Source organism: Mesoplodon bidens (assembly GCF_964165515.1).
Source record: "Mesoplodon bidens genome assembly, chromosome: 10".
Classification (NCBI taxonomy): domain Eukaryota; kingdom Metazoa; phylum Chordata; class Mammalia; order Artiodactyla; family Ziphiidae; genus Mesoplodon; species Mesoplodon bidens.
In genome coordinates this window covers 82,211,770-82,235,638 of record NC_138172.1, presented here as the reverse complement: position 1 = coordinate 82,235,638, position 23,869 = coordinate 82,211,770, and the positions used below count along the sequence as shown (strand labels likewise).

At 54.6% G+C, this 23,869-nt stretch overlaps 1 protein-coding gene across 2 annotated transcripts; it reads right to left on the bottom strand.

Moving 5' to 3' along the window:
* Positions 1-447: 447 nt before the first annotated feature.
* On the bottom strand, positions 448-23,597 carry NOTCH4 (notch receptor 4). 2 transcript variants are annotated; one of them, XM_081247002.1, is made up of 30 exons: positions 23,404-23,597; positions 22,511-22,592; positions 22,032-22,324; positions 20,096-20,443; positions 19,874-19,996; positions 19,527-19,763; positions 19,247-19,402; positions 18,595-18,789; positions 17,019-17,132; positions 15,825-15,938; positions 15,616-15,738; positions 14,433-14,592; positions 13,637-13,782; positions 13,073-13,225; positions 12,733-12,850; positions 12,405-12,492; positions 11,892-12,045; positions 9,998-10,182; positions 8,005-8,257; positions 7,643-7,755; positions 6,165-6,688; positions 5,206-5,589; positions 4,921-5,096; positions 4,158-4,377; positions 3,897-3,978; positions 3,664-3,802; positions 2,854-3,149; positions 2,466-2,613; positions 1,829-1,926; positions 448-1,660 (listed from the first exon to the last, which is right to left on the bottom strand). In XM_081247002.1, the coding sequence occupies exons 1-30, from the start codon at positions 23,477-23,479 to the stop codon at positions 971-973; spliced, it is 5,988 nt and encodes a 1,995-aa protein (XP_081103128.1). In that variant the 5' UTR covers positions 23,480-23,597; the 3' UTR covers positions 448-970. The 2 variants fall into 2 exon arrangements, with proteins under 2 accessions (XP_081103128.1, XP_081103129.1); XM_081247003.1 differs by lacking the exon at positions 20,096-20,443 and having other exon boundaries at positions 449-1,660.
* Between the last annotated feature and the right edge of the window lie 272 nt (positions 23,598-23,869).

Sequence of the window (23,869 nt, the reverse complement as noted above, 5' to 3'; positions counted from 1 at the left end):
CGTGTCTCAGGTCTATCGCCATGAAAGAGGTATAACCATATTGCTGAATGGTGGTTAAAGTTTCAGGTGCTCTCTCCACCTCCCTCTACATGAGGCCTCAGGAATCTCCCAAGTGGCTATAAAAAAAAATGCCCTTGGAAGAGGGACAAAGGGTATGCATGGTTTAGTGTGTGTGTGGTTTCTCATTGGGCTACTAGAGACTCTTGCCTTTAGATGATACCCTAAGTTAACATAGGACCCCAAATCTACTTATTCCTGCTCTTAAAAGTATACTCAAAGCTTCCATCCAAATGTTGAACCTAGGGCACAAAATTCTGAAAACACTCTGCAGTCAACCTCGTGTTTTTTCCATTCCCCAACCCCTCCAAAAGATGGTAACACTTCAAATCAGCCTTATTATGGGGTGACAGATTTGGAGTTCTTAGATATAGTGGTGGCTAGAAGAGTGGCACTTCATCCCTGCAGTGGTTTGTTTGGGGGTGGGGTGAGGTGGGGAGAATGCAAGGAGTCATCAGCTGGAGTGACCCTTGGCCCTGCCTTCTGTGCCTACACAGTGCCTGGCACACAGGAGGTGCTCAATAAATATCTGTCAGCCGTTTGTGGGTACTGGGGGTTACAGGCGATAGAGGCTCCCTTTGGGAACAATATACAGGAAAGAGCGTCTTACATTCTGTCTGCAGTTCTTGGTTCAGGGGTACTTCTCCCATCCTACCCCATCCTCCTGTAACACCTCATCCTTATTTTCTGTGAGAGAGGCTGGGCCTGCTTCATCCCAGCACCCCGAACCCTCTTTCCAGGGCTGCAGTTTCTCCACGTGGAAGACGATATGGCATACACCATTTTGGGAGAGACACTACACTCATGACCCCTCACTTTTGAGGCTCAAGGATCTTAAAATCTGGAGGCCTTCCATACCGTTTGTCATTTAATGAGTACTCACTTTTAGAATCCCTCCCTGACATGCAGCCTTTTATTTCTGACCCTCGCCTCCCGCATTTAAGGGTATTACTTGGTGGGCTGGGGGACCCCATGCAACTTGAGGGGATCCCCGCTCAGGGGACGGAGTAAGGCAAGGAGGCGGGATTGGAGTGTTGGAGGCGGGGCCGCAGGCTCCTAGAGCCACCCAATCGCAGGGCCAGTCTACAGCTGAGGCCGCACCCCCGCTCCCGGCCGCGACCCCGGATCCTCCTCGCACTATTGCAGGGTTGGACGGAGGCCCGCGCATGCCTGCAGAAAACCTACGGCCGCGGAGGGGCGGGCCTTCTCCTGCTCCTTTCGATAGGCTTCGGCAGTGCGAATAGGCCCCGCCCCCATGGGCGGCCAAGTCTACGGACAAAGTCCGGGCTTGAGGATAGGCTCCGGCTGACAGCGTCCGGCAGCGCGGCTGAGCCCCGCCCCCACGCGGGGGCACGCTTCCTGATGCAGTCCGCGCGCGCTGCAAGGCGCCGGCGCCGCGGCCCGGCGTGGCTTTGTGACGAGCCTCCGGTGGTCCCGCCCCTTCCAGCAGCGTCAGCAGATCCCAGTGGTTGCGCTGGCGGGCGATGTCCCCGGGCGCTAGCCCGGCTTGGTCCCGCAGCCCTCGGGCGGCTCCCAGCCCCAGCAGCAGCTGGGCTACCTCCATGGCTCCTTCTCGGGCCGCCAGGAACAGCGGCGTCTGCTCCTGCCCGGGAGGAAACAGACGGGGGGGCGGTCAGGGAAGGCCACGCCCACAGGACTGGCCCTCCTACTTGACCGGTGGTCCCTCCCCCTTCAGGTTTTTCGGAGTTCCGGCGCTTTGCACCTCTCCCGCGTCAGCTTAATTGTGGGGGGGCCCGCTACCCGGTCTAACCCTGCCGTCCAGTGCGTCTTTATCGGCTCCGGCCTGGAGAAGGGAGCGGGCGGCCCGGGCGTTGTTCACGGCGGCGGCCCAGTGCAGCGCGGTTTTTCCTAGGGCACCACGTGAGAGGTTGTTACCCCGAGGCTGGGGGCCCGACGCCTGGGTTCCTGTTTCCCACGGATTCTGGACTTGGGGGAAGGGCTCTTCAGCCCGCCGGGTCCCTCAAAGGCGGAAGCGTTGCCCGGGTGACCGCCGGCTTGCAGGAAGCGTTGCCCCAGTGACGTCACCGGCGCGCGGGAGGGACAATGGGGCATTGTTCTGGGGTCGGTGGGACCGGCAGACCACGTCCCTCCCACGAGACCCCCTCCCTTCTCACACTCTTCCCCCATCCTAGTTCCCAGTGGACTAGGGTAGTGTGTGTGTGTGTGTGTGTGTGTGTGTGTGTGTGTGTGTTTGAGGATGATGAGGGAAGACTCACTTGCTGCCTACTGCTACCGCACTGCAGATTTACCGCCTTGACAGCAGGGTGGGAGGGAATGCCCCAGCTTCCAGTTGGTCCCTCTGCTGACCCCCCTTTTTTGCATCTTATCTCACACCCCATTTGCTCACCTTCTTGGATAGCACAACATCAACTTCCCCAGATCCATACCCCATTTATCTCTGGCCCCCACATCTGCTTGGGCTGCAATCAGTTCTTCAACCAGGTCCTCAACAGCTAGCCTGGCGGCCAGCATCAGGGCTGTGGTCCCATCCTCTGTCCGCGCATCTACTGCAGTCTGTCTGCTGCGGAGTAAGAGCTGGGGCGGGGTGGGGTGGGGCGGCAGAGAGGGCCAGTGACCCCTGGTATATCTGGACTGCTAGCTAAGGTCCCTCACACTGTTAACCACCTCCGAATCCATATTCATCATCTGTTCTTGTTTCTCTTTCAGTCCCCAGTCTCACATCACCTTCCTCTCTGCCAAACCCAGAGGATGCTATTGCCCAGCCTCACTTGTAAGTTTGCCTCGTTTCCTTTAGCAACCCCAGTGTGCACTGACCTGGCAAACCTCCCGAGCATCAGCAGCCACAGCGGTGTGAAGGGGGGTGCGCCCTGCCCGGTCTGGCTGGTTGGGGTTGGCTCCTGCCTCAAGGAGGCGGCGGGCAGCGGTTGGCCGGGAGAATCGAGCAGCCAGGTGCAGGGGGGTCTCCCCAGTGCCGACGGTGTGAACCTGGGGACAGGCCCCTCCACCCAGCAGAGGTTCCCAGGGCTCAGGGCTTCCCAGCCATGTCTCCTGATAGGTCCTGGACTCCACTCCCCCACAGCAGACTGCTGACATCAGGGGTGTCACCCCATCTGTGGGTGAGAGACATGAAGAATGGGAGACAACTGGGGAAAGGGGAGAACATGGAGGCTCAGGGAGAATCACAGCTTGAGGTGTCAGGAAGCCCAGCTTGGGTTCTTGATTTTGTGTGGCTTTAGTCAAGTGACTTTCTACTTTATTTTTCTCTGGGCTTTGGTGTCCTCATCTGTAAAAGGAAGCATCAGGCCTTAATACTCTAACGTTCTAGGGCAGTGATTCTCACACTTGAGTCCTGGATCAGACTCACCTGCAGGGCTTGTTAAAACACAGATTCCCCAATATTTTGAATTTCTGAATCAGTAGCTCTGGAGTGGAACCTGAGAATTTATATTTCTAACAATTTCCCTGGTGATGCTGATTCTTCTGTCCTGGGACCACACTTTGAGAATGGCTGTTTGAAGCACTCACTCTAATATTAGTTTCTCCAGTTCTGATATCAAAGGACTTTCTGATTCTAAAAGGGTCAAAGGGAGTTTTCATTTTCTTGGTCTGGGTTGGCTCACGTACCAGGTCCACGGGTGTCCACATCAGGGACATCCATCTCAGAATCCTGGGGAGGAGTCAGCATGGCTGCCTGGGGGAGTTCCTGGCAGTCACTACTCAGAGGCCAGAGCTGGCACTTGGAGGGTGAGGCCATTTCTTCAGCCTTGGGGATCAGAAGAAGGATCAGTGAAGGATGGTTGACTTGTCCCTTCAACCCCTCCATCACTTTAGGACCATTCCTGCCCCAGTGCTTTCACCTGGTCTGCCTCTTCTCCTTCCTTGGGGCCTGAGCACATCACAACTCCATCCTCATCAACTTCTGCCTCTGGTTTCAGTGCCCTGGAAGGGGGTGGGTGGGTAGAAGACCTTCAGCGTCCCTAAGATTTCCAGCAGTCTTCCCACCCCTCTCCCCTTCCCATGTCTTCAACTTCTGCATAGCATCTCTTATTGCTTCTGGTCATAAATATCTCCACAGGAAAGAGTCCCTTCCCTGAGCCCCAGTTCTTTCTCACTCTCACTTGAGGCCGATGCTGTCCTCGCCCAGGGGGGGCCGGCGTCGGCGGGGAACTGGCTGAGTCTGAGACCTTCGAGTGAACCCAGGGGGCAGCCAGAGGGCCCCATGCTCTCGGCGCTTCCGGCGGATGAGCTGGAGGACGAGAAGAGCCCCGAGGGCCAGGAGAAGCACCCCGGCCACGGGCGAGCACAGTACAGGCCAGGGAAGCTGGTTGGCGGGGGGCTCTGGTGGAAGAGACACAGTCAGAAAAAGAGGCCATTCCTGGTGAGGCTGGGTACTCTGGTGAGACCTTTGGACAAGTGCAGTAACCTCTTTTTGCCTCAGTTTCCTCAACTGTAAAATGGGAATAATAACAGTACTTGCCTCGTAGGGGTCGTTGGGAGGATTAAATAAGTTAATACGGTAAAATGCTTAGAGCAAGGCCTGGCACATAGTAAGTGGTATATAAGAGCTATTATTCTTTCATGTGCTATGAATTGTTTGATACGGGGATGGTTGGATACTCTCGGCTTAGTAGAACAGACCAGAACCCAAGGTTTGTGAGTGGCCTGTGATAGAGGTTAGAATAAAGTACCGAGGGAAGTAAAGGAGATTGCAGAGCAAATGGGCCATGAGGAGATCTAGCTGGAGATGAACGTTAACAAAGGTAAGTCTCCACAGAGAACATTTGGGGTTCCAGCGCTTCTGTTTCATTTGACTTCATTGCTGGTTGCTGGCATGAAAGCTGGCCTGGGAGCAAAGTCAGGGGGAATGACGGGGCCACCTACCGGTGCCTGCACGAGGGTGGGCAGCCAGCAGGGGTCCTGGCAGTAGGGGCTCCAGGGCCCCCACTGCGGCCATCGCAGCAAGAAAGCGGAGCAGGAGCCCAGGGTCCCAGGGACAGCGGGATGCAGGATGGTCGGGGCCACAGCGGGACAAGTCCACATCCATCACCACCACAAACCTGCGGGGAAGGCACCTCAGAGACCCCTCAGTTGGTCCCTGGTTCCCTTCCCTCTGCTGGTTAAAAAACTAATGTCTGCCCCCTCTCCCCCGCCTCCCAGCCTTCTTACCCAGTGCTGAGGGAGTCCGTCTCCTTGCCTGTAGGCTGTGTTTGAGGGGCTGCTCTCTCATGGTGAGAGGGATCTGGGGCTCCTCCTAGCTCCTCTTCGGCCTGGGCTCCAGGATAGGGGTACACCATGTTCCTGCCATCACTATCCTTCCTTACCCAGAGCCCTACCCTCAGAGTCAGGGACAGCACCCGGGCCAGGGCAAGCAGCTGCTGGTCCAGGGTTGAGGGGCTCAGCACCACCAACAGGGCCAGGGAGGGCCCCCACTCCGAATCCCCATCTTCGGGCCTGCAGTCGCCCCCATCCCAGCCACATTCTGCAGTGTTGCAGCCCTTCTCACAGTGTCCATTGTGGAAGTGATCACGGCAGTACTGGTCATAGGCTGGACTGTGGGTTGAGGAGACGGGGACTCAGGACCCCAAAAGAAACCTGACTTCCTCATCCCAGAGAGAATTCCTGATATTCCACAGCCTCTGGGGCTCTGGTTGCTAAGTGGGGGCAGCTCTGGAGTAATGGGCTTAGACCCTGGGCGGTAGGTAGTCCAGACACCCTAACGTCTACTGACACCTTTGTTTCCTAACACTGTCCCCACTCTCCACCCTCCCAAACTCCTGTCTCCCTGAAGGGAAGCCCTTTTTCCTCAGGGATGCTGGTTGCTAGGGGAGATACTCCATGGCAACAGGGCTTAGAGAGAGAAGCTTGAGGCCAGAGATCGCACAGCTCTCAGAGGGTAGCTCTGAAAGAGGCAGTGCCCTCTTTCTTGGTCCCCACATTAAATATTCATGCTGCCCCATTCCTCTGGGTTAGAGTCTAGCGTCTTACACCCCTAATTAGCAATGGTTATTAGGGTGGAAACTCCCTGAAGCTTGAGGCTGTGGTCATGCTGTAACTCGAGAGACATCTATGTCCTTCCTTCTGCCCTCACCCTGCCCCCGCCCAGACCGTCAGGGTTTCAGACTCACGTGCAGGCTGGAGGAGTCTCACAGTCATAGCCATCAAACAAACACTCTTCAGAGTCACACTGCGGATGGCACTGCCCATCCCGGAAGAGAAGCCAGCACCGAGAATGGGAGGGGCAGCCCTTCCAGGGGTCTGGGACCCCCAGGGAGCAGTCCCCACCATCCCAATTTCCTCCTGGGCCGCTGCAGCCAGCGTCGCAGGCCCCATCTCCACTTCTGCCCTCGCATCCCTTTGCTCCAGGCCTCTGGCACCGGGGCCCTGGAGAGCTGGGAGGGCAGGAGCATCGAAAGCCTGGGCGCCCCAGCCCAGGGGTCTCTGAGCAGCTGCCATTGTGTAGGCATGGAGAAGGAGGGCCACAGCCTGGAGGAACGGGTGGGGTCAGGCAGTCAGGGCCCCCATAGCCATTGAGGCAGGCACAGCGGGGTGGGAATCCAGGCTTGCGGGAGGGCAGACATAGGCCACCGTGGTGGCAGTGATGGAGACCGCAGGAGGGGGCTCTGTGGCTGCAGGTGGGGCCTTCAAAACCCTGCGGAGAGGAGGAGAGAGATTGTGGGAAGGACCTTGTATTATTCTCCCCACCTTCCCTTAAGATAACCCCTGCATTAAGATAACTCAGAGGGTCCTAGATTCTCATATCTGGAAGGGACCTCAGAGAACATCAAATTCATCATTTTACAGTAGTTGAAACCATGTCCCCCCCTTTTCACACAGTGACGTATTGCATAGTGGGGAGAATGGATGAACCACAGCTGTTCGCAAGAACGTGGGTGAAAGAATGAACATATGTACATGTATAACTGAATCACTTTGCTGTATACCTGAACACAGCATTGTAAATCAGCTATACACCAATTTAAAACAAAACAAAACAAAACATGTGTGAACTGTCATCATGATGTGAGTCCTGGAAGATGAAACTGTTAATAGAGTAATAGTAATTGAACTAATACTATATTATCTTGATCCTTGGAGATAGGATTATGTACTTTCTCTTCTTCTGGAAGGGGAACAGGATACAGGAGGACATAAGTACATGAAAGTTATTATTAATATTGTAATTCTTGTTTTAGGTTCATGGGTGTTAACTTGTAAGGATAATTAAAAGAAGGCAGTACATAAACTAATGTTAGTTTGTACGTTAGTGTATCATGAACCAAGGCTTAAGATTAACCCACTTTTATGCATCTGAGGTCTATAAACAAATACACACATGGAGTTAAAAGAACTTATCCAAGCTCACCCAGCTGGCCTTGGGGACCTTCCCTTAGGCAATGCCCATGATTTCTGAAAGTTCCATTCATGCTCCCACCTGATCCTGCCTTTCCCCATGACTGCTGCTGAGAGCCACTTACCACTGTGGACATGAGATGGCTTTCTCCAATAATTCCCACTCCAGTGCTCCCCCAGGTTCCCGGCTCAGGCATTCTCACCTTACGTCAGCGTTGGGGGCAACAGAGAAAGCAGCTTTGTGGTCACTCACCTGGGGGCAGTGGCAGGTGAATCCTGGGGGTGGTCCTGCTGTGGCCTCACAAGACCCTCCGTGGGAGCAGGGCTGGCTCTGGCACGGGTCTAGCTCCACTTCACACCACTGGCCTGTGGCAGGGGTGGGGTTAAACATAACACTCTGTTTCAGTCGCTGCCTCCTTCCTAGCTCATTTCTGGGAGATGGCCCAGCACTAGCCGCACAGGCAAAGGGGTGGTGGGCATGTTCTCTGGCGTGGGGCGTAGAGGCAGGGGGATGGACCAGGTGACTAGGCTGCCTCATGGGTGGGGGTTGTCTGGGTTTCCATGGTCAATTCAGCTGTGCCCAGAAATGCCCATACCCCCTCTCTCAGACCTTACCTGTGTGTCCAGGCAGACACTGGCAGTAGAAGGCATTGGCCAGAGAGTGGCAGGCTGCAGTGCCTGTGGGGTGACAGGGCTGGTCCAGACACTCATCCACATCCCCCTCACAGCGCAGCCCCACAAAGCCTGGAGGGCAGGCACAGTGGAAGCCTCCAGGTTTGGGGATGCACGTTCCATGGTTGTGACAGGGCTGGGATTGACAAGCATCAGTTTCCTTTGAGCAGTTCTGTCCACTGTAGCCTGGTGTACACTTGTAGGCAAAGAGGGTCAGACAGGGAACCAGTAAATGAGCCCATCCTGGCACTCCAGGGGACCCAGCTCCAGGTAGTCTGCCAGCACCCCACCTTCCAACTCAAAGCATCACTCAGCTCACCATCCATCACAGCCACGTGTAGCTTAACCCTTTTACCTCAACTCCACACGATACACAATTATTTGATAATACGCAACTTAACCACTTCCCAGTCCCAAACAATCTCTTTGATTCATTGCCACTAGATATAGCTCCGTTTTTGAAAAATCCTTCTTCCCCCAGCCACACACCCACTGGGTTCTCTCACGCTTAATTAATTTATAATCATTTATTGAACACCTGCTTTGTGCCAGGCACCTTTTCAGGCTCTAGGAATACAGAGAAAATTAGAACTCATCCCTGCTTCCATGAAATTCTCAGTCAACCAGAGGAGAGACAGCTGGCATTGATTGCATGATTTATATACATAACCTCATAAAACCCTCCTAACAACCCTCTATATGGATCATCTCATTTGAGTCTCACTTTGCAGAAAAGGAAACTGATTCCTTGAAAGATGAGTGACTTGCACAAGCCACACAGCTGGTAGGTGGCAGGGCCGGGATTCGATGCAAGTCTATGACTCCATAACTGATGACCTTAACCATTTTCTAATTATTTCATATCATTTTGCTAGTGAGAGAAGAGTCATTGATGAGGTCTGTATCATGTGCCAAGTTCTCGCAGGAGGAAGGAGCGTATGCAAGAATGGAGTACCAGGAAGTCTTCAGAAAAATGGAGGAAGAGGGATTCACAAAGCATCCGAGGAATGGCCAGAGGGCTGGAAGAAGCAGACGAGGGGCATGTTTGGAAACTTCTGGAGGAGGGAGTTTCATGAAAGAGGAAATAGAGCTGAGTAAAGGGTACACGGGGGTTCACTACTAATCAGTACGCTGCTTTTGTGTATGTTTGAAAACGCTCATAACAAAAAGTTAAAAAATAAAATTTAAAAGTTAAAGAGGGTGGTTAAAGGATCACGCCTTCTATCCAAACTCGTGTTTGTGAGTACGGGGATCAGGCTGCTTGGACTTGAATCCCAGCTTTGCCTTCCTGTCCTGCTCAGTGACCTGAACCACCAAGGTAAGGCCCTGACCCAGTCTGGAGAGAAGTTAGGGACATTCCCCTGAGGCAGACGCCTCCTGGGCACCATCCAGTGGAAGAGGGGTGAGGAAAGCTCCCAGAGAGCCAGTCTGGGGTGTAGGGAAGTCAGCTGCAGTTTTGTGTTGCTGGAGCAGGGTTAGGGGTTGGCGGGGAGAGATGAGGCCTGAGAGGCAGGCAGGGCTGGGTCGCGCCGGGCTTGGGACTTCATTGTGAAAGAGGTGGGCAGCCACTGAAGGGTTTTAAGCAGGAGAGGGACAGGCCAGCTTAATATTTTCAACAGAGCACACTAGTGGTGGAGTAGAGGCTGAAGCTTTAGGAGGACAAGCGTGGAGGCAGGGGTGATAGTTAGGAGGCTGATGCAGGTGTCTGGGCAGAATGCAACGAAGCCCTGGACTAAGGCCGTGGGATGAGGGTGAAGGGGCAAGGACAGAGTTGAGAAATATTTAGGAGGTAAAATAACTTGACTTGGTGGTTGGTTGGATGTGTGGGGTAAATGAAAAGGAAATGCCCTCTCCCCCTCCCCTTTCTGCCCCATGACTGCTGTTTCCCACATCCAGCCCAACTTTGTCTTCCCCCACATCCTCTAGACCCTCTCACCTGGCAGAGATAACCATCAGGTTGGGCCGTGCAGGTGGCCCCGTGCTGGCAGGGCCTGGACTCACAGGGGTTCACCCTCTCCTGGCATATACTGCCTTGGAATCCAGGGGGACAGTGGCAGAAATGGGAGGGGCCGCTGTCGACGCAGATGCCTCCATTCTGGCACAGGGAAGAGATTTCTGTGCCTGGGAAGAGAGTCACACAGGGATTGATAAAGCTAGGTGGGGAGGAAGGATGCTCAGGGGCTCCAGACAATGAGCAGAGAGGTCCATGGAGGGGCCACTAACATTCCTGGGGTGGGTGGAGGCCACTCGGAGCCTGAGGAGTCAGTAACTCTTGACCCTGAAGAGATTAAAACATCAAGTTCCCGACATGGATGGACCTAGAGATTGTCATACTGAGTGAAGTAAGTCAGACAGAGAAAGACAAGTATTGTATGATATTGCTTATATGTGGAATGTAAAGAAAAGGGTACAAATGAACTTATCTACAAAACGGAAATAGATTTACAGATGTAGAAGACAAACTTATGGTTACGAGGGGGTAAGTGGGGGAGGGATAAACTGGGAGACTGGGACTGACATATACACACTACTCTATATAAAATAGATAACTAGGGCTTCCCTGGTGGCTCAGTGGTTAAGAATCCGCCTGCCAGTGCAGGGGACACGGGTTCGAGCCCTGATCCAGGAAGATCCCACATGCCATGGAGCAACTAAGCCTGTGGGCCGCAATTGCGGAGCCTGCGCTCTAGAGCCCACGAGCCACAACTACTGAGCCCACGTGCCACAACTACTGAAGCCCATGTGCCACAACTACTGAAGCCTGCGTGCCTAGAGCCCGTGCTCCACAACAAGAGAAGCCACCGCAATGAGAAGCCCGCTCACCGCAACGAAGAGCAGCCCCCACTCGCCGCAACTAGAGAAAGCCTGCGCGCAGCAACAAAGATTCAATGCAACCAAAAATAAATAATAAATAAATAAATTAATTTAAAAAAATCGATAACTAATAAGGACCTATTGTGTAGCACAGGGAGCTCTACTCAATACTCTGTAATGACCTATATGGGAAAAGAATCTAAAAAAGAGTGGATATATGTATATGTGTAACTGATTCACTTTGCTGTACACCTGAAACTAACACAACACTGTCAATCAACTATACCTCAACTAAAAAAAAAAAAAAAAAATCAAGTTCCTCCTCCTGCCTGTTTTGTCAGAATGGAGAGAAATACCTCTTCTTTGGCTTATCAGGGCATTAGAAGCAACTATATTCTTGGCTTTAAATGTCTCAAGCAAGAAAGAACTCAAGAGAAACTTCAGGTGGGGACACCTGAAGTGGCTTAACTAATGGTCTAAGTCCATCCCCTGGGTTTTGCATCCTCTGATGTTCTCTCACAGTGATTCCCATCAGCCATCCCCTAACCTCACAATAGTCTCTTTCGTAAGTTCTTCTCATAACAAAACTTATTTGAACAAGGAGGGTATTCTTTTACCCAGGGGTTGGTATAACATCCAAGTGAGTGGGGCATGGCGAAGTGTGTTGAGTGTAGTTGGTTAAGCGTGGTTCACTCTAGTTGAGTTATGACGGTAAAGACAGTGCTGAGTTGTTCCACACTGGATCACTGGGTTGTGTCCCTGGTGGTTGTGTTAAACTGGAGCCTGGTGGACTGGGCTGGGTGGTGGTGCTTGTGTTGTGTTGAACGTGGTGCTAGGAGTTGAGTTGTGTTAGGCTGTCCTGGGTGTTGAGCTGCAGCATCAATAACTGGTTGTCTGTGTTGCTTTGACTCTTGGTCCACTGTTTGTCCAAATGTTGTGTGTGGATGTCCTTAGGGGTGGGGTAGAGGAGGACAGTCTTTTGCTCTTCATCTGCTCCATAGTCCTTGGGTCAGTACCTTGGCTCAGAGCAGCCTTCTGGCAGGAGGACAGAGGTAGGTTGCAGAGAGGTCCAGTCCATCCCTGGAGGCACAGACACTGGAAAGAGGGCCCAGTCTGGAGGCAGTGGGAATTGTGTGGACAGGGCTTCTGAGCACATGAGTCCATCAGCGTCTGAGGGTTAGGAGGGAGTGTGAGGCAGGAAACAGCATCAGGTTCCCAGGCCTAGAGATGGTCCCCTGCCAGTGTCTCAAGATCCCTTACCCTGAAAACTCTCTCCTGAATGGTCTGGGACTAGGTCACCCTCCCTGGATTCCTTGCATACCCACATCCCAGAACAGTTGCTGGGATCAGAAATCCTTTCAGTGAACCATACAAATCTCAAGCTAGACCTCAACTCCTAGACTTCCAAACCTCCTTTCACGTGGATACCTCTCCTAAACTTCCTTGCTGCCACCTTTTAATACCGAGGCCCTCTCACTAGAGCTCTCCTGCCCCTCCCTCCTCAGCACACCTGGCTCAGTGCCCCTCACCTGGCAGCTGCCTCCTGTGTAGCCAGGGGGACAGAGGCAGCGGGGACCCTGAGGGCCATCTTGGCAGGTTGCCCTGTTCCTACAGGGGCTGGATAAGAAAGAGAGAGGGCACAGTAGGAGGAAGGCCAGGGCCACAAGGGGAGGGAGTGTGTGATGTGGTGGCAGGCAGCCACTGGGGAGATGGGAAAGTAGGAGGGACGGCAGAGTGAAAGGATGTGGGATGTGGGATGAGAGGCAGCATGGCGCCCCCGAGGAGATGGAGAGGAAGGGTGGGGAGGGCTCCCTCCCCCTCCCTCCCTCCCTCCAGGGGTCTTTGTGCCCTGCTCACCTGTCGGCACAGCTGGGACGGATCCTTCCCTCGCAGCGTGGGCCCTGGAAGCCCGTGGTGCAGAGGCAGGAGAAGGTGCTGGGCCTGTTCACACAGGTGCCCCCATTGAGGCACGGTGCTGGAGAGAGGAGGCTGTGAGGGGTTGGGTTCCTTGCCTGTAACCTGGCCTGTGGCCTCGGTCACCCCACACACGGGGCACCCCCCCCGCCCCCCGCAACTTCCCCACCCAAACAACGGCTCACTGTGTCCAGTTAATTTTTTTAAAAGTGTGGTACAAACATACCCTGACCAGTTTCTCCATCCTCCTGTGGCCCAGCCCCAGGACATGGTGGGCACTCACCAGAGGCACAGTGGTCAATGCTGGTCTGGCAGCGGAGCCCGGCGTGGCTCAGGGGGCAGGTGCAGGAGTAGCCCCCAGGGCTGGGGCTACAGGAACCACCGTTGAGACAGGGCCCTGAGTGACAAGCTGTCACCTCCTCGCTGCAAGTGGGCCCTGAGGGAAGCGGGTGGGTTCTGAGAAAGGGAAGCCTCCTTTTCTCTTCTTTTCCTCCTCTTCCCTTTCCTCCCCTTCCTCACCCCCATCCCCCAACCTCTTTTCTTTTCTCACCACCTCTTACGTCACCCGTGCCCTCTGTAGCCCGGGCCCAGTTCTTTTTTTTTTTTTTTTTTCCGCACCGTGGGGCATGTGGGGTCTGAGTTCCCTGACCAGGGATGGAACCTGCACCCCCTGCAGTGGAAGTGTGGAGTCTTAACCACTGGGCCACCAGGGAAGTCCCAGCCTGTGCCCAGTTCTTCTTGGTGGTGACTGAGACCCAGACCCCCTTGGACACATGTCTCCACTGGCCTTGGCCTTGATTTAGATGGTGGTCAGCCCAGGGTATATACGGTTTAGGGAGCACCTCACCTGTGTAACCTGTGGGGCAGGTGCAGTTGAAGCCAAAGGGCTGGGGGTGGCAGGTCCCTCCGTGGGCACAGGGTGTGGAGATGCAACCCCCCAGCTCTGTGTCACACTCTGGTCCTGTCCAACCCACATCACACACACACGAGGATCTGGTCATAAAAAGAAAGGGGGGTTTTCTCTTCTCCCCTCCCCATTGGTCAGACCCCTATGACTTCTTGTTTGGCCCTGAGACTCTGGCCCCTTTCTCAGCATCTTTGCTCTCAGCATTGTCCCCCTTCTGCCCTACCTGCCCCACTCATTTTCTCCAACTAGATCTATCTGTCTATTTATCTATCTATCGATCTATCTATCTATCTATCTATCGATCCATCCACCCCTTCTATAACTTGTTTATTGTCTATCTTTCCTCATTAGAACCAAAGCTCCATGAGAGTAGATACCTTGTCTCTTTTGTTCTGTGTTGCTCCCCCAATGCCTGGAAACGTATCCACACATAGTAGATGCTCAATAAATATTTGTCTAATGAATGATGAGATGAATTGGTCCTGGGATTTAATACTCTTCTTTCTGCTTTGACCTCCCTAGTCCTCTGTTTTCCCTCTTTATTTATGAACGCTCCCTTCATTGGATAACACTCACCAAACCCTCCCATTGGCTGTGATCTCAGAACTTTGCCATCTTCTTCCTATTCCCCATTGGTCATTTCCTACAGACTCACCCTTCACTGGCTCTTTTCTCCTGCCCTAGCTGAGGAGGACCCAGAGGAGACTATAAATGGAGAGGGCCTGGAAGATGTTACCTCTGGCAGTGCCCATGGTGGCAGGTGCAGTTGTCTTCAGCTGGGGCACAGCCAGGGCTTCCACTGGGGCAGAGGCAGTGGGCCTCTTCCTCCGGATCCTGGCATCTTTGCTTGGGCTGGCACAGGTTGGGGGCACACAGGGGAATTTCACAGAGATGACCTGGGGTGGGGAGGTTGGTCAGAGAGAAAACAGAGTCCCTCCCTGTCCTTGATGGGGCCAAAGGCCGCTTCTTATGCATGACTTGCTCCCTCCCCATGAACCTGTCCTTCAGTGGCTCCCTTATGCCTCAGGATACCAACTTCTTCAGAATGACACATGGGGTCCTGCATGTCATGGCCTTCCTACAATTGCTATGTTTCTGACCCTTGCCCCATTGTAGTCTAAGCTCTGGATGTCCTATACTCCCTTAAGCGGGGTGTGCTTTTCTTCCCTCCGTGCCTTTGCACATGCAGTTATCTTCAGTTAAAACACGCTGCCTAGCATTCTGTCTTGACAAACTCCTACTCAGTCTTTAAGACTCTGTTCAGCCATCCTTTCTCATCTCTAGTCTGGGTTGGCCAGTCCTTTGTGTTCCTACAGGATCCTGTGCATTCCTCTCTCAGAGCACGTCTCTGGGCCATAATCAACTTGTTGGTCTCTCTACAGTAGATTTTTCCTCTCCCGTTGCGGAGCACAGGCTCTGGACGCGCAGGCTCAGCGGCCACGGCTCACGGGCCCAGCCGCTCCGCGGCATGTGGGATCCTCCCGGACCGGGGCACGAACCCGTGTCCCCTGCATCGGCAGGCGGACTCTCAACCACTGCGCCACCAGGGAAGCCCTCTACAGTAGATTTAAATCCACTTGAGGATAGCAACTCTTACTCAACTTTGTGTCTGTGTCTGGCATAGTAGACACTTAATAAATGTTTGCTAAATAAGCAAACGAATGGCTTGCCTTTGAACCTCACCCTCTGCTCCTGTTCCCCAGTCATACCACTCATGTTGGGCCTGATGTGGGTCCTACAGTAACACTCACCCTCAGCTCCTGTACGGTTGTGCAGGTTTTGCACTGCATAAATTTAAGGAATTCCATTCTCATTCTGTTCTCACATCCCAATCCTCAAATGCCCATCAGTGACCTCTACTGTACCCCCAAATGGACTCAAATACCCCTCCAGTTCTTTCCAATGCCTCCCCTGCTGACCTGTGAAGCCAGATGGGCAGAGGCAAAGGAAAGCTCCTGGGAGGTCAAGGCAGCTGGCTCCAGTGGGGCATGGGCCACTCAGACACTCGTCCACCTCCGCCTGACAGCGTGGGCCTTCAAAGCCTATGGCACAGCAGGAGGGTCAGGGACCTGCACGGAAGTCTGCCCTTGCCCTCACTCTCGTCTCCAGTGTTTGAGCCCCAGTTTACCTGGGAGACACTTGCAATGGAATGATCCAGGCTGGTCCAGGCACTGCCCACCATTGGCACAGGGAGAGCTTCTGCACTCGTTGATGTCCTCCTCACACTGGGGGCCCGTGAATCCTGGTGGGGTTGGGAGTGAGAGTGGAGAGATGACCAAGGTCTTTTTTTTTTTTTTTTTCTTTTCTTGACTTTCTCTAGATTTATGAGGGAGTTTGTTACAAATGTTTGAGCTTTACAGGCATGATTTCATGGATTCAAACAAGAAATTAAGAGTTAACTCTGGTATTTAGCCTTCTCTTTACAAATACAGAAATAACATTGCTACAAATTGCAAGGGAGAGAATCTTGTTTCAAATGGTTTGGTTTGGGGTTTTGTCTAAATGTGTCGCTATATAATGAAGGCACCAATATGGGAGCTTCTCCAATAGTGATTTGGATTTCAGGACAAAATAGAGCATAACCTGGTAACTTTAGTCTTTATATAAATAAGGCATAACTGGATATGTGTACTAATGCTGAAAATACATTTTATCAAAAGAATAAATACAGGTCCTGGCCCTTTCCCTTGTTAGGAAAGGTGAACCTGGAGGACTTCCAGAGAAGACACCTGGGACAGGTGGAGATGACAGGAGGGTGATGCATAAAGGTGAAACAGCCACCTGCCAGCCGTGTGACTTTGGGCAAGCTACCCAACCTCTCTAGGCTCCATTTGATTCCCCTGTAAAAGGGAAATGATAATATAAACTACTCATGGTACCACTGAGAGAATTAAATGAGATAATGCCTGAAAAGTACATAGCCAGGTGCCTGGCTTAGAGTAAATATTCAATAAACATCAGTTATTATCATAACAGGGAATAGAGGGATGTCCCGTGAAGCTGGAGAAGGAAGGCCTGGGGCGACTTTCCCTGCATCCATGGTGAACAGTGCCAAGAGCAGCCCGGGATCCCCGGCATGCAGGGGGAGAGTACAGGGGACTCTGCAGGAGGGCTGGAGAGGAGGGATATTTGGGTGACTTGGCAGGACAGAGATGAGGGTGGGCGAGTAAGCAGGGGAAGATTTGGAGGACGTAACAGAAGAGAGTTTGGAGAACAGAGAAGGAGTTGGAGAAATGGGGCGCTCCTCGGTCTGGCCCGAGACAGCTTCAAGAGGCCACGGGCGATTGCCTGGCTGGAACCATGGAGTGGAATCTGCACTCACCGGGCTGGCAGATGCACTGGAAGCCATTGAGCAGGTCGTGGCAGTCAGCCTGGTTCAGGCAAGGGGCAGAGGCGCACTCGTCTGTCTCTACCTCACAGAGCTGCCCTTCTAAGCCTGAGGAGGGGTCAAGGGCGAGGCTCAGCCAGGCCAGCCTTGCCTTAGCTGCTCACCCCTTCTGCCCAGGAGGCCAGGGTTCTAGAACCAGCCCTGTCCCTGACCTGCCCTGTGTCCCAGCAGGCAGCCCCTCCCAGGGGGCCGTCTGCGTGTGGGTTGGAGAGATGAACCCGAGGCCCTGCTGCTCTGCTGTGTTTGGCTTTGCCCCCCTCAGGTGTGAAAGCTCAGGGAGCAGGGCACCTGCCAGGACATGTGGGAGGGCTCCGGGGAAGTGCCTTTTGGGGCCATTCCTCTGTGCACAGAAGGCAGGGCTCACCCGGGAGGGCTGATCAGCCTGGAGGTCCTCGAGGTACCAATGTGACAAATGCACATCTGCTTGGAGGTGATTCACTCCTCTTGTTCTACCTGGGCAGACCTCTGGGCCAGGGAGACCAGGGATCCCCAAGGTGGGGATTTGAAGGGTGTCTGGGGACCTGTGTCACTCGCATACTTGTCCTGCTTCTTTGACCTCCTCCTGGTCTCCACTGTCTCACCCTGAACTGAAGCTGGATCAGACTCTGGACCTCGGCTGCCTCCCTCTTCTTGCCTGGGGAACCTGCCTCTGAAGCTCCTTGAGATCTACAACCTTGTCCCTTGGATTAGTGGAGAGTTTTCTCAGCATTTTTCTTTGGATGCTTCTCAGCTTAGGAAGGCTGTGTAGTATAGTGGGTAAAACTATCAAAGCTTTGGGGTTGAATCCTGGCTCTGCCACTTACTAGCTGGGCAACCTTCAACAAGTCACTTAACCTCTCTGTGCCTCAGTGTCTTCATTTATAAAATGGGCATAGTAATGCTGACTTCATAGGGTTATTGTAAAGATTAGACAATGCATGTAAGACGCTCAGGCACAAAGTAAGCTGTTATTTTTCTGGTTTTATTCAGCTCCCTGATATTGGCTCTATCACTGTCTCCCTGGGGAGATGTTTACCCCCCTTAACACTAACTTGTAGGTAGGTGCAGCCTTGCAGCATTCCTTTCCCGTTGTACCAAATTCAAGCACACAGACCCTTTGGGATTTTAAAGGTTTACTCTCAGTCTCTACAGGGGAGAGATTCTGTAATTAGGAGGAACATTCTGGGTTGGCATAAGCAGAGGCTGCAGCATGAAAAGTTTATTAACTGCTGATCTGCTCTCCCTTGATGGGCCTCTGTGTACAGCGGACCCGTTTGTGTACCCTGCGGTGTCTATGAAATGAATGCAGAGTTGAGCAGTGCACAGCCTCACTACCGTCTCTGGCAGTCCTTCTCCCAGGGGCCGTCGGTTTCCCAGAGTTTTCATCTGGGCGGTGAGGAGAGGAGGAGAAGCGTTCTTTGCTATCTGACCCCAACCGGCCTGAGGCTATCTGTGCTCTAGAGGGGTCACGTCCAATGGATTCGGGATTAGTCTCCCGTCTCCTCTACTTGAGGGCCCACTCAGCTGGTACCTGGTGGGCAGAGGCACTGGAAGGTGGCGAGCAAGTCCAGGCAGGTGCTGCCAGGGTGGCAGGGCTGTGACAGGCACTCATTGTGATCGGCCTCGCAGCGGGATCCCGTGTAGCCAGGGGGACAGAGGCAGTCAAAGGAGCCGGGCGTGTTGAGGCAGGAGCCGCCGTGTTCACAGGGACTGGGGCCTTGCTGGGCTAGGAGGAGAGAAGATCTGGGAGTCCACAGGGGTCAGTGGTGGAAGGGCGAGGAGGCCAGAGTGGCAGGGAAGGTGTGGGGACCCTGTTTGTGGCTGAAGAGATCAAAGTGGGGAAAGGGATTGTGGCTTTAAAATGGAGGAGGACTAAATGGGGCCTCGAGGGCTGAGGATTGGTGAGAAGACCGTGTAAGGCAGAGATGCCAAAAATGGACAAATTCAGGAAAAAAAGATGTTTATTTATTTACGTGGCCACCGTGTGGCTTGCGGGATCTGTTTCCCAACCAGGGATCGAACCCAGGCCCTTGGCAGTGAAAGTGCGGAGTCTTAACCACTGGACCGCCAGGGAATCCCCAAGATGTTTACATTTTTAATTTGGAAAACAATTTGCCTGTTTCCCTCTTCAGTGTAGAGGCTGTCTGGGGGCTCAGAGAGGGTCTCATGTGGAGGTGCCTCACCCATCTGACACTCGTCCAGGTCCTGGTGGCAAGTGGGCCCTGTGTAGCCAGGCTGACACACGCAGAATGTGGAGCCCCTCAGGGGGTTGGTGTTGCACTGGGCTTCCCGGTGGCACGGCTGGCTCAGACACATGTCCTCCATGTGGCACAGGAGGCCTGGAGGGCAGGGTGGAGGCGAGGCTCTCAGAGGCCGCTTGAAGCTCCCAGCTGCCCTCCTGGTGCTTCTGTCACGTACCATCTCCACCTCCCACCTCCCGCCTCCCTGTACCCTGTGTCACACCTGTGCGGCCAGGTGGGCAGAGGCAGGAGAAGGAGCCCACACGGTCGATGCAGGTGGATCCTGGGGCACAGGTGGCGGCAACACAGTCATCCAGGTTCTCCTCGCAGCTCGTGCCCCCCCAGCCGCTCACACACACACAATGGAAGCTGCCAGCTGAGTTCTGGCAGGTACCCCCGTTTCTGCAGCGAGGGGGACCCTGAACCTCACATTCGTCCACATCTTCAGAGCAATCCCAGCCTGCCAAGGGGAAGGGGACAGGTGCTGGAGCTGGGGGCCCTGTGAGGGGTGGAGAACAGGGGCTGACCATCTGGGCCACTGGTGCCATCAACTTGGCTGAAACGACTCACCTGCCCAGGCCTCTGGGCAGAGGCAGGTGTAGGTGCCCAGCCCATCCTGACAGGTGCCCCCATTCTGACACTGGTGCCCGACACAGTCATCTGGATTCACTTCACAGCTTGGGCCTGTGAAACCTGACAGGGTCATGCAATCAGCTGAGGGAAGGGGACCCATGGGAGACAACCTCCGTGCCCAGAGAGAGGGGCTGCAGGAAGACCCCTGTGAGGACATACCTGGGGGACACAGGCAGAGGTGGAAGGTGGAGTCTCTCCCTGGAACCACTTGACAGGTGCCCCCATTGGGACAGCCCCTGGGGGGGCAGGGTCCTGGCCAGAGCTCACAGCGTGGACCCCCCCACCCAGCAGGGCAGAGGCACTGGAAGGACCCCAGGGTGTTATGGCAGGAGGTGCCCTTGGGACAGGGTCCTGGGTCCAGGAAACACTCGTTGACATCGCGTTCGCAGGTATGGCCCTCAAAGCCAGGTGGGCAGCGGCACTGGATCTGGGGGTATGTGGCCAGACACACCCCTCCGTTGACGCAGGGGTTGGCTGAGCAGAAGTCCCGGAGCTGGCAGTGCTCACCTGAGGCAGAGGACAGGGGGTGCATTTTCCTAGCACTGCACAAATTCCAGCTCCTCTGAGATGACCCAGCTCTCACTCTGGATTATCTCCGTGTCGAATTTCCATATTTTCTTCCCTTCCCTCCCATACCGTCTCTGCCCTATTCCGTCACCCTCACTTTTATCATTCTTTGGGAGGGTTGTATCTGGAGTGACCACGTTTTTCAAGCTGAAAGCTGAACATGTAGCTGTTGGTGGGAGTACTGTGAATCAGCCCTGCTTGGGAAAATCTGGGACCTAGGGTTCCTTTAGTGGTGACCTTGGTGGTGAATTAGAAAGCATGCAGCCTCTGCAAACAGGAGACTTAACCCCTTGCCTTGCCCCGGCCAGCTGTGTGCCCTCGGGCAGTCGTCTTGCCTCTCTTATCCTGATTTCCTGATCTTTAGTGGGTGTAATGGTCCGGATAACGGTAAAGAGACTCACTTCACAGCCGTGTGCACCAGTGGGAATGGTGGCGGTGGCGGCAGTGGTGCTGGTACTGAGCTAAGTAAGCACTCCCTGAGCATCACCCCCTTTCTTCCCCACAACAACCTTATGAAGTGCGGACATCGGCTGACAACCGAGCACCCAGACAGCTTAAATATCTTATGCAAGGTCACATGTCTAGTCAGTGGCAGAGCTGGCAATGGACCCGAGGAGGGGGCCGCCCAGAGCCCCTGCTCTGAAGCACAAGGCATGGCAAGTTGCCACTGACCATCCTTCTTGTTGTCACATACGCTGGTCTCTCACACCCAGTCTCAGGCCCAGTTTCCTCAGAATTTCATCAGTTAAAAAATCTCCATGTCCTGGGCCCACCCCAGATGCACTAGGGCATGCTCTGTGGGACAGGGCATTGGTACTTTTAAGGCTTCCCAGGTGACTGCTGTGCCTCCCCAAGTTTGAGAATCTTTGTCTCTAGTGCATCCCCTCCTGGATGCACCCACATCCCAAGCACTTTCTGACCTCATGGCTTTTGCTGCCTGGTCCAGCCCTCCCCATCCTGGCGAGGTGTTATGGAACCTTTCTCTCCAGGGCCTCGCAGCTCTGTCCAGGCACCCCGACCACTTCCTCATGGTAGCACACCCTGCCCATCACATGTCCTGCTCTGTCGCTCCAGGGCTGCACCCGCTCCCCGTCACACTGCCCACAAACTGCAGTCTTCCCAGGTGACAGTGTGGGTTTCCACCACTCAGAATAGAAGCCATTCAGGTGCTCAGAATGCAGAGTCTTGGAAGTCCCCTGCTGTGCTAGGCATTAACCCTCTAGCTAGTGGACCGAGGGGAGGTTGAGGGGCTGGGAAAGCGGTCAGGGTGGTGTGCGAAGGGGGCTGTGGCAGTAGCTATTTACCAGCTGGCTTGGAAGTACCTCAACATCTTAGCAATCAGTACTATCCTGTCGGTGAATGTCAATCTTGGGTAAATGGTTCACCAAGAATTGGCTTGTTGATTCCCTCGGCCTCTCTCCTCAAAGGGCTCGCAGTCTCTCAGGCTCTAGTTCCATCATTCCTACCCCACAGCCCAGCCCGTTGCTCCTGCCTGTCTCCCTTCCTCGCCGCCCCCAACAGGGCTCACCTGTCCATCCCGGCATGCAGGAGCACTGGGGGCGGCCCGAGGCCTGGATGTGGCAGCGGCCCATTTTGGAACAGAAGGAAGAACAGGGGTCCCTGAGCTGGGCCTGGCACCTCTCACCAGTGAAGCCAGAGGGGCAGGTGCAGAAGAAGCTGGGGGCCAAGGGAGAGGGAGGGCTGGGGGAGCTGGGAAGGGTGGGAAGCAGGGCTTGACAGCTGCCTCCATTCTGGCAGAGCTGGGCATCCTGGCAGGGGTCCGGAAACTGGCATGTCTCACCCAGGAAGCCAGGGGCACACCTGGGCAGGGGAGGAGACAGGAGAGCTTACTTCCTGGCCCTCTGCTTTCTCTCCTCCCTCCCTCCTTTGCCTTCATTTGTTTCCCTTCATCTGCTTCACCTCCTCCGTTTCTCCTTTCTTCCCATTTCTCCCCGTCCCCTCCCCTACTCCCCTTCCCAGTCTCCCACTCCCACAAGGTACACTCACTGGCAGGTGCCTTGCCCCTGAGATAGGCTCAGGCAGGTGCCTCCGTTGGCACAGGGTTCTGGGAAACTCCCGCACTGCAGCCCTAGAGATGGAGATGAGGATGAGATGGGAGCAGGGAGCATTACGCTCCACTTTTCCTCCCCTGGATGCTCCGGAGGGACCTGCCTGCAGCAGCCCCACACAGGTGCTCTGAACCACCATTGCCTTGATACTCCTGTTCCTAGTCCCCACGTGGTGCTCACTCCCCAGCCCCCTAGATCCCAGGCCTCTCAGTTACTAATCCCCACCCCTCCTTTCCTGTTTATTCTCTGGCCTCCCAAGTCCAGCTTCAGGCTCCATCCCTCGGAAGCAAGACAACAGGGATAAGGAGGGGGGGCTGAGGGGACTCCTGGGAGGCGAATGGCTGAAGCATTGAAGGGATTTCCTCCCGGAAGGGCCCAGCATTGAGCCATGGGGGGGGGGGTGGGTGGGTGGGGACAGCTGGACCTAGAAAGGGACTTGGTGGGCCCTTGACCTTCCCGCGTCTCCATCTCCTGTTCCCTGTCATCTCTTCCCCTAGCAGGTGGTCCCTCTTTTCCCTCTCTTCCTCCTAAACGTGACTGTAAGAGCACGCTGTCCCCCAGTTCCGGGGCCAACTTGGTTCTCCCTGGGGGTGAGCACCTTCTCGCCCATCCCCCCCTACCGTCACCACCCCTGGCACGGGGCCCATAGCCTGGGTCTGTGTAGCTGCAGGGGCAGAGTTGTCTCTCCCTGCCGGCAGTCCCATTTGGGGGCTGAGAATCTTCTCCATCCAGTGTCGCCTCAAAGCATGGGGCTTGACCCTCTGTCCCCAGCCCACTGGACATCCTCCTAAGGAAGGTGGGTCCCCTCACTTCTCCCACCCCACGCCTCACCTCTGGTCCGGACGACTGACCGACACAGCAGCAGCAGCAGCAGCAGCAGCAGCAGCAGCAGTGAAGGGGGCTGCATTCCAGAGCCCCTGCACAAGCCCAGATCCCCCCCTGCCTCTTCCAGTGGGACCCTCAGAGCCCTCACTGAGGCAATAACCACCCACTCTGCTCCCACGGCCCCTTCTTCCTCCTCTTCGGCCTGCTGCGAGCCTCACGTCTGAGCTGTTTCCTGAGTCACACAATGTCCTGGACACCCTAGTGATGGGGCGGGGGGCGGAGTGGAAGAACATTGAGGGGGATGAGGGAGGGGCCTTCTGTCCCTGACAACCCCTGGGGAGGTGGCGAGGAAGAAGGACAGTGTGGCTGGAGTGCAAGTGATAGAAGGGGGAACGGGGCCCCTGGGAGCGGTCCCAGTCCTGTTGTTGTTGTGGTCTCTCCTTTCTAGAGGTGGGAACTGCAAGGTGGCTGC

Coding starts and splice junctions, on each gene's coding strand:
- NOTCH4 (XM_081247002.1), bottom strand. CDS start 23,479: ATGCAGCCCCCTTCACTGCTGCTGCTGCTGCTGCTGCTGCTGCTGCTG. Junction 17,133..18,594: donor CCAGTGCCTCTGCCCACCAG/GTACCAGCTGAG, acceptor ACCCCTCCTCAG/GCTTAGAAGGGCAGCTCTGT. Junction 5,097..5,205: donor ACGGACTCCCTCAGCACTGG/GTAAGAAGGCTG, acceptor CCTTCCCCGCAG/GTTTGTGGTGGTGATGGATG.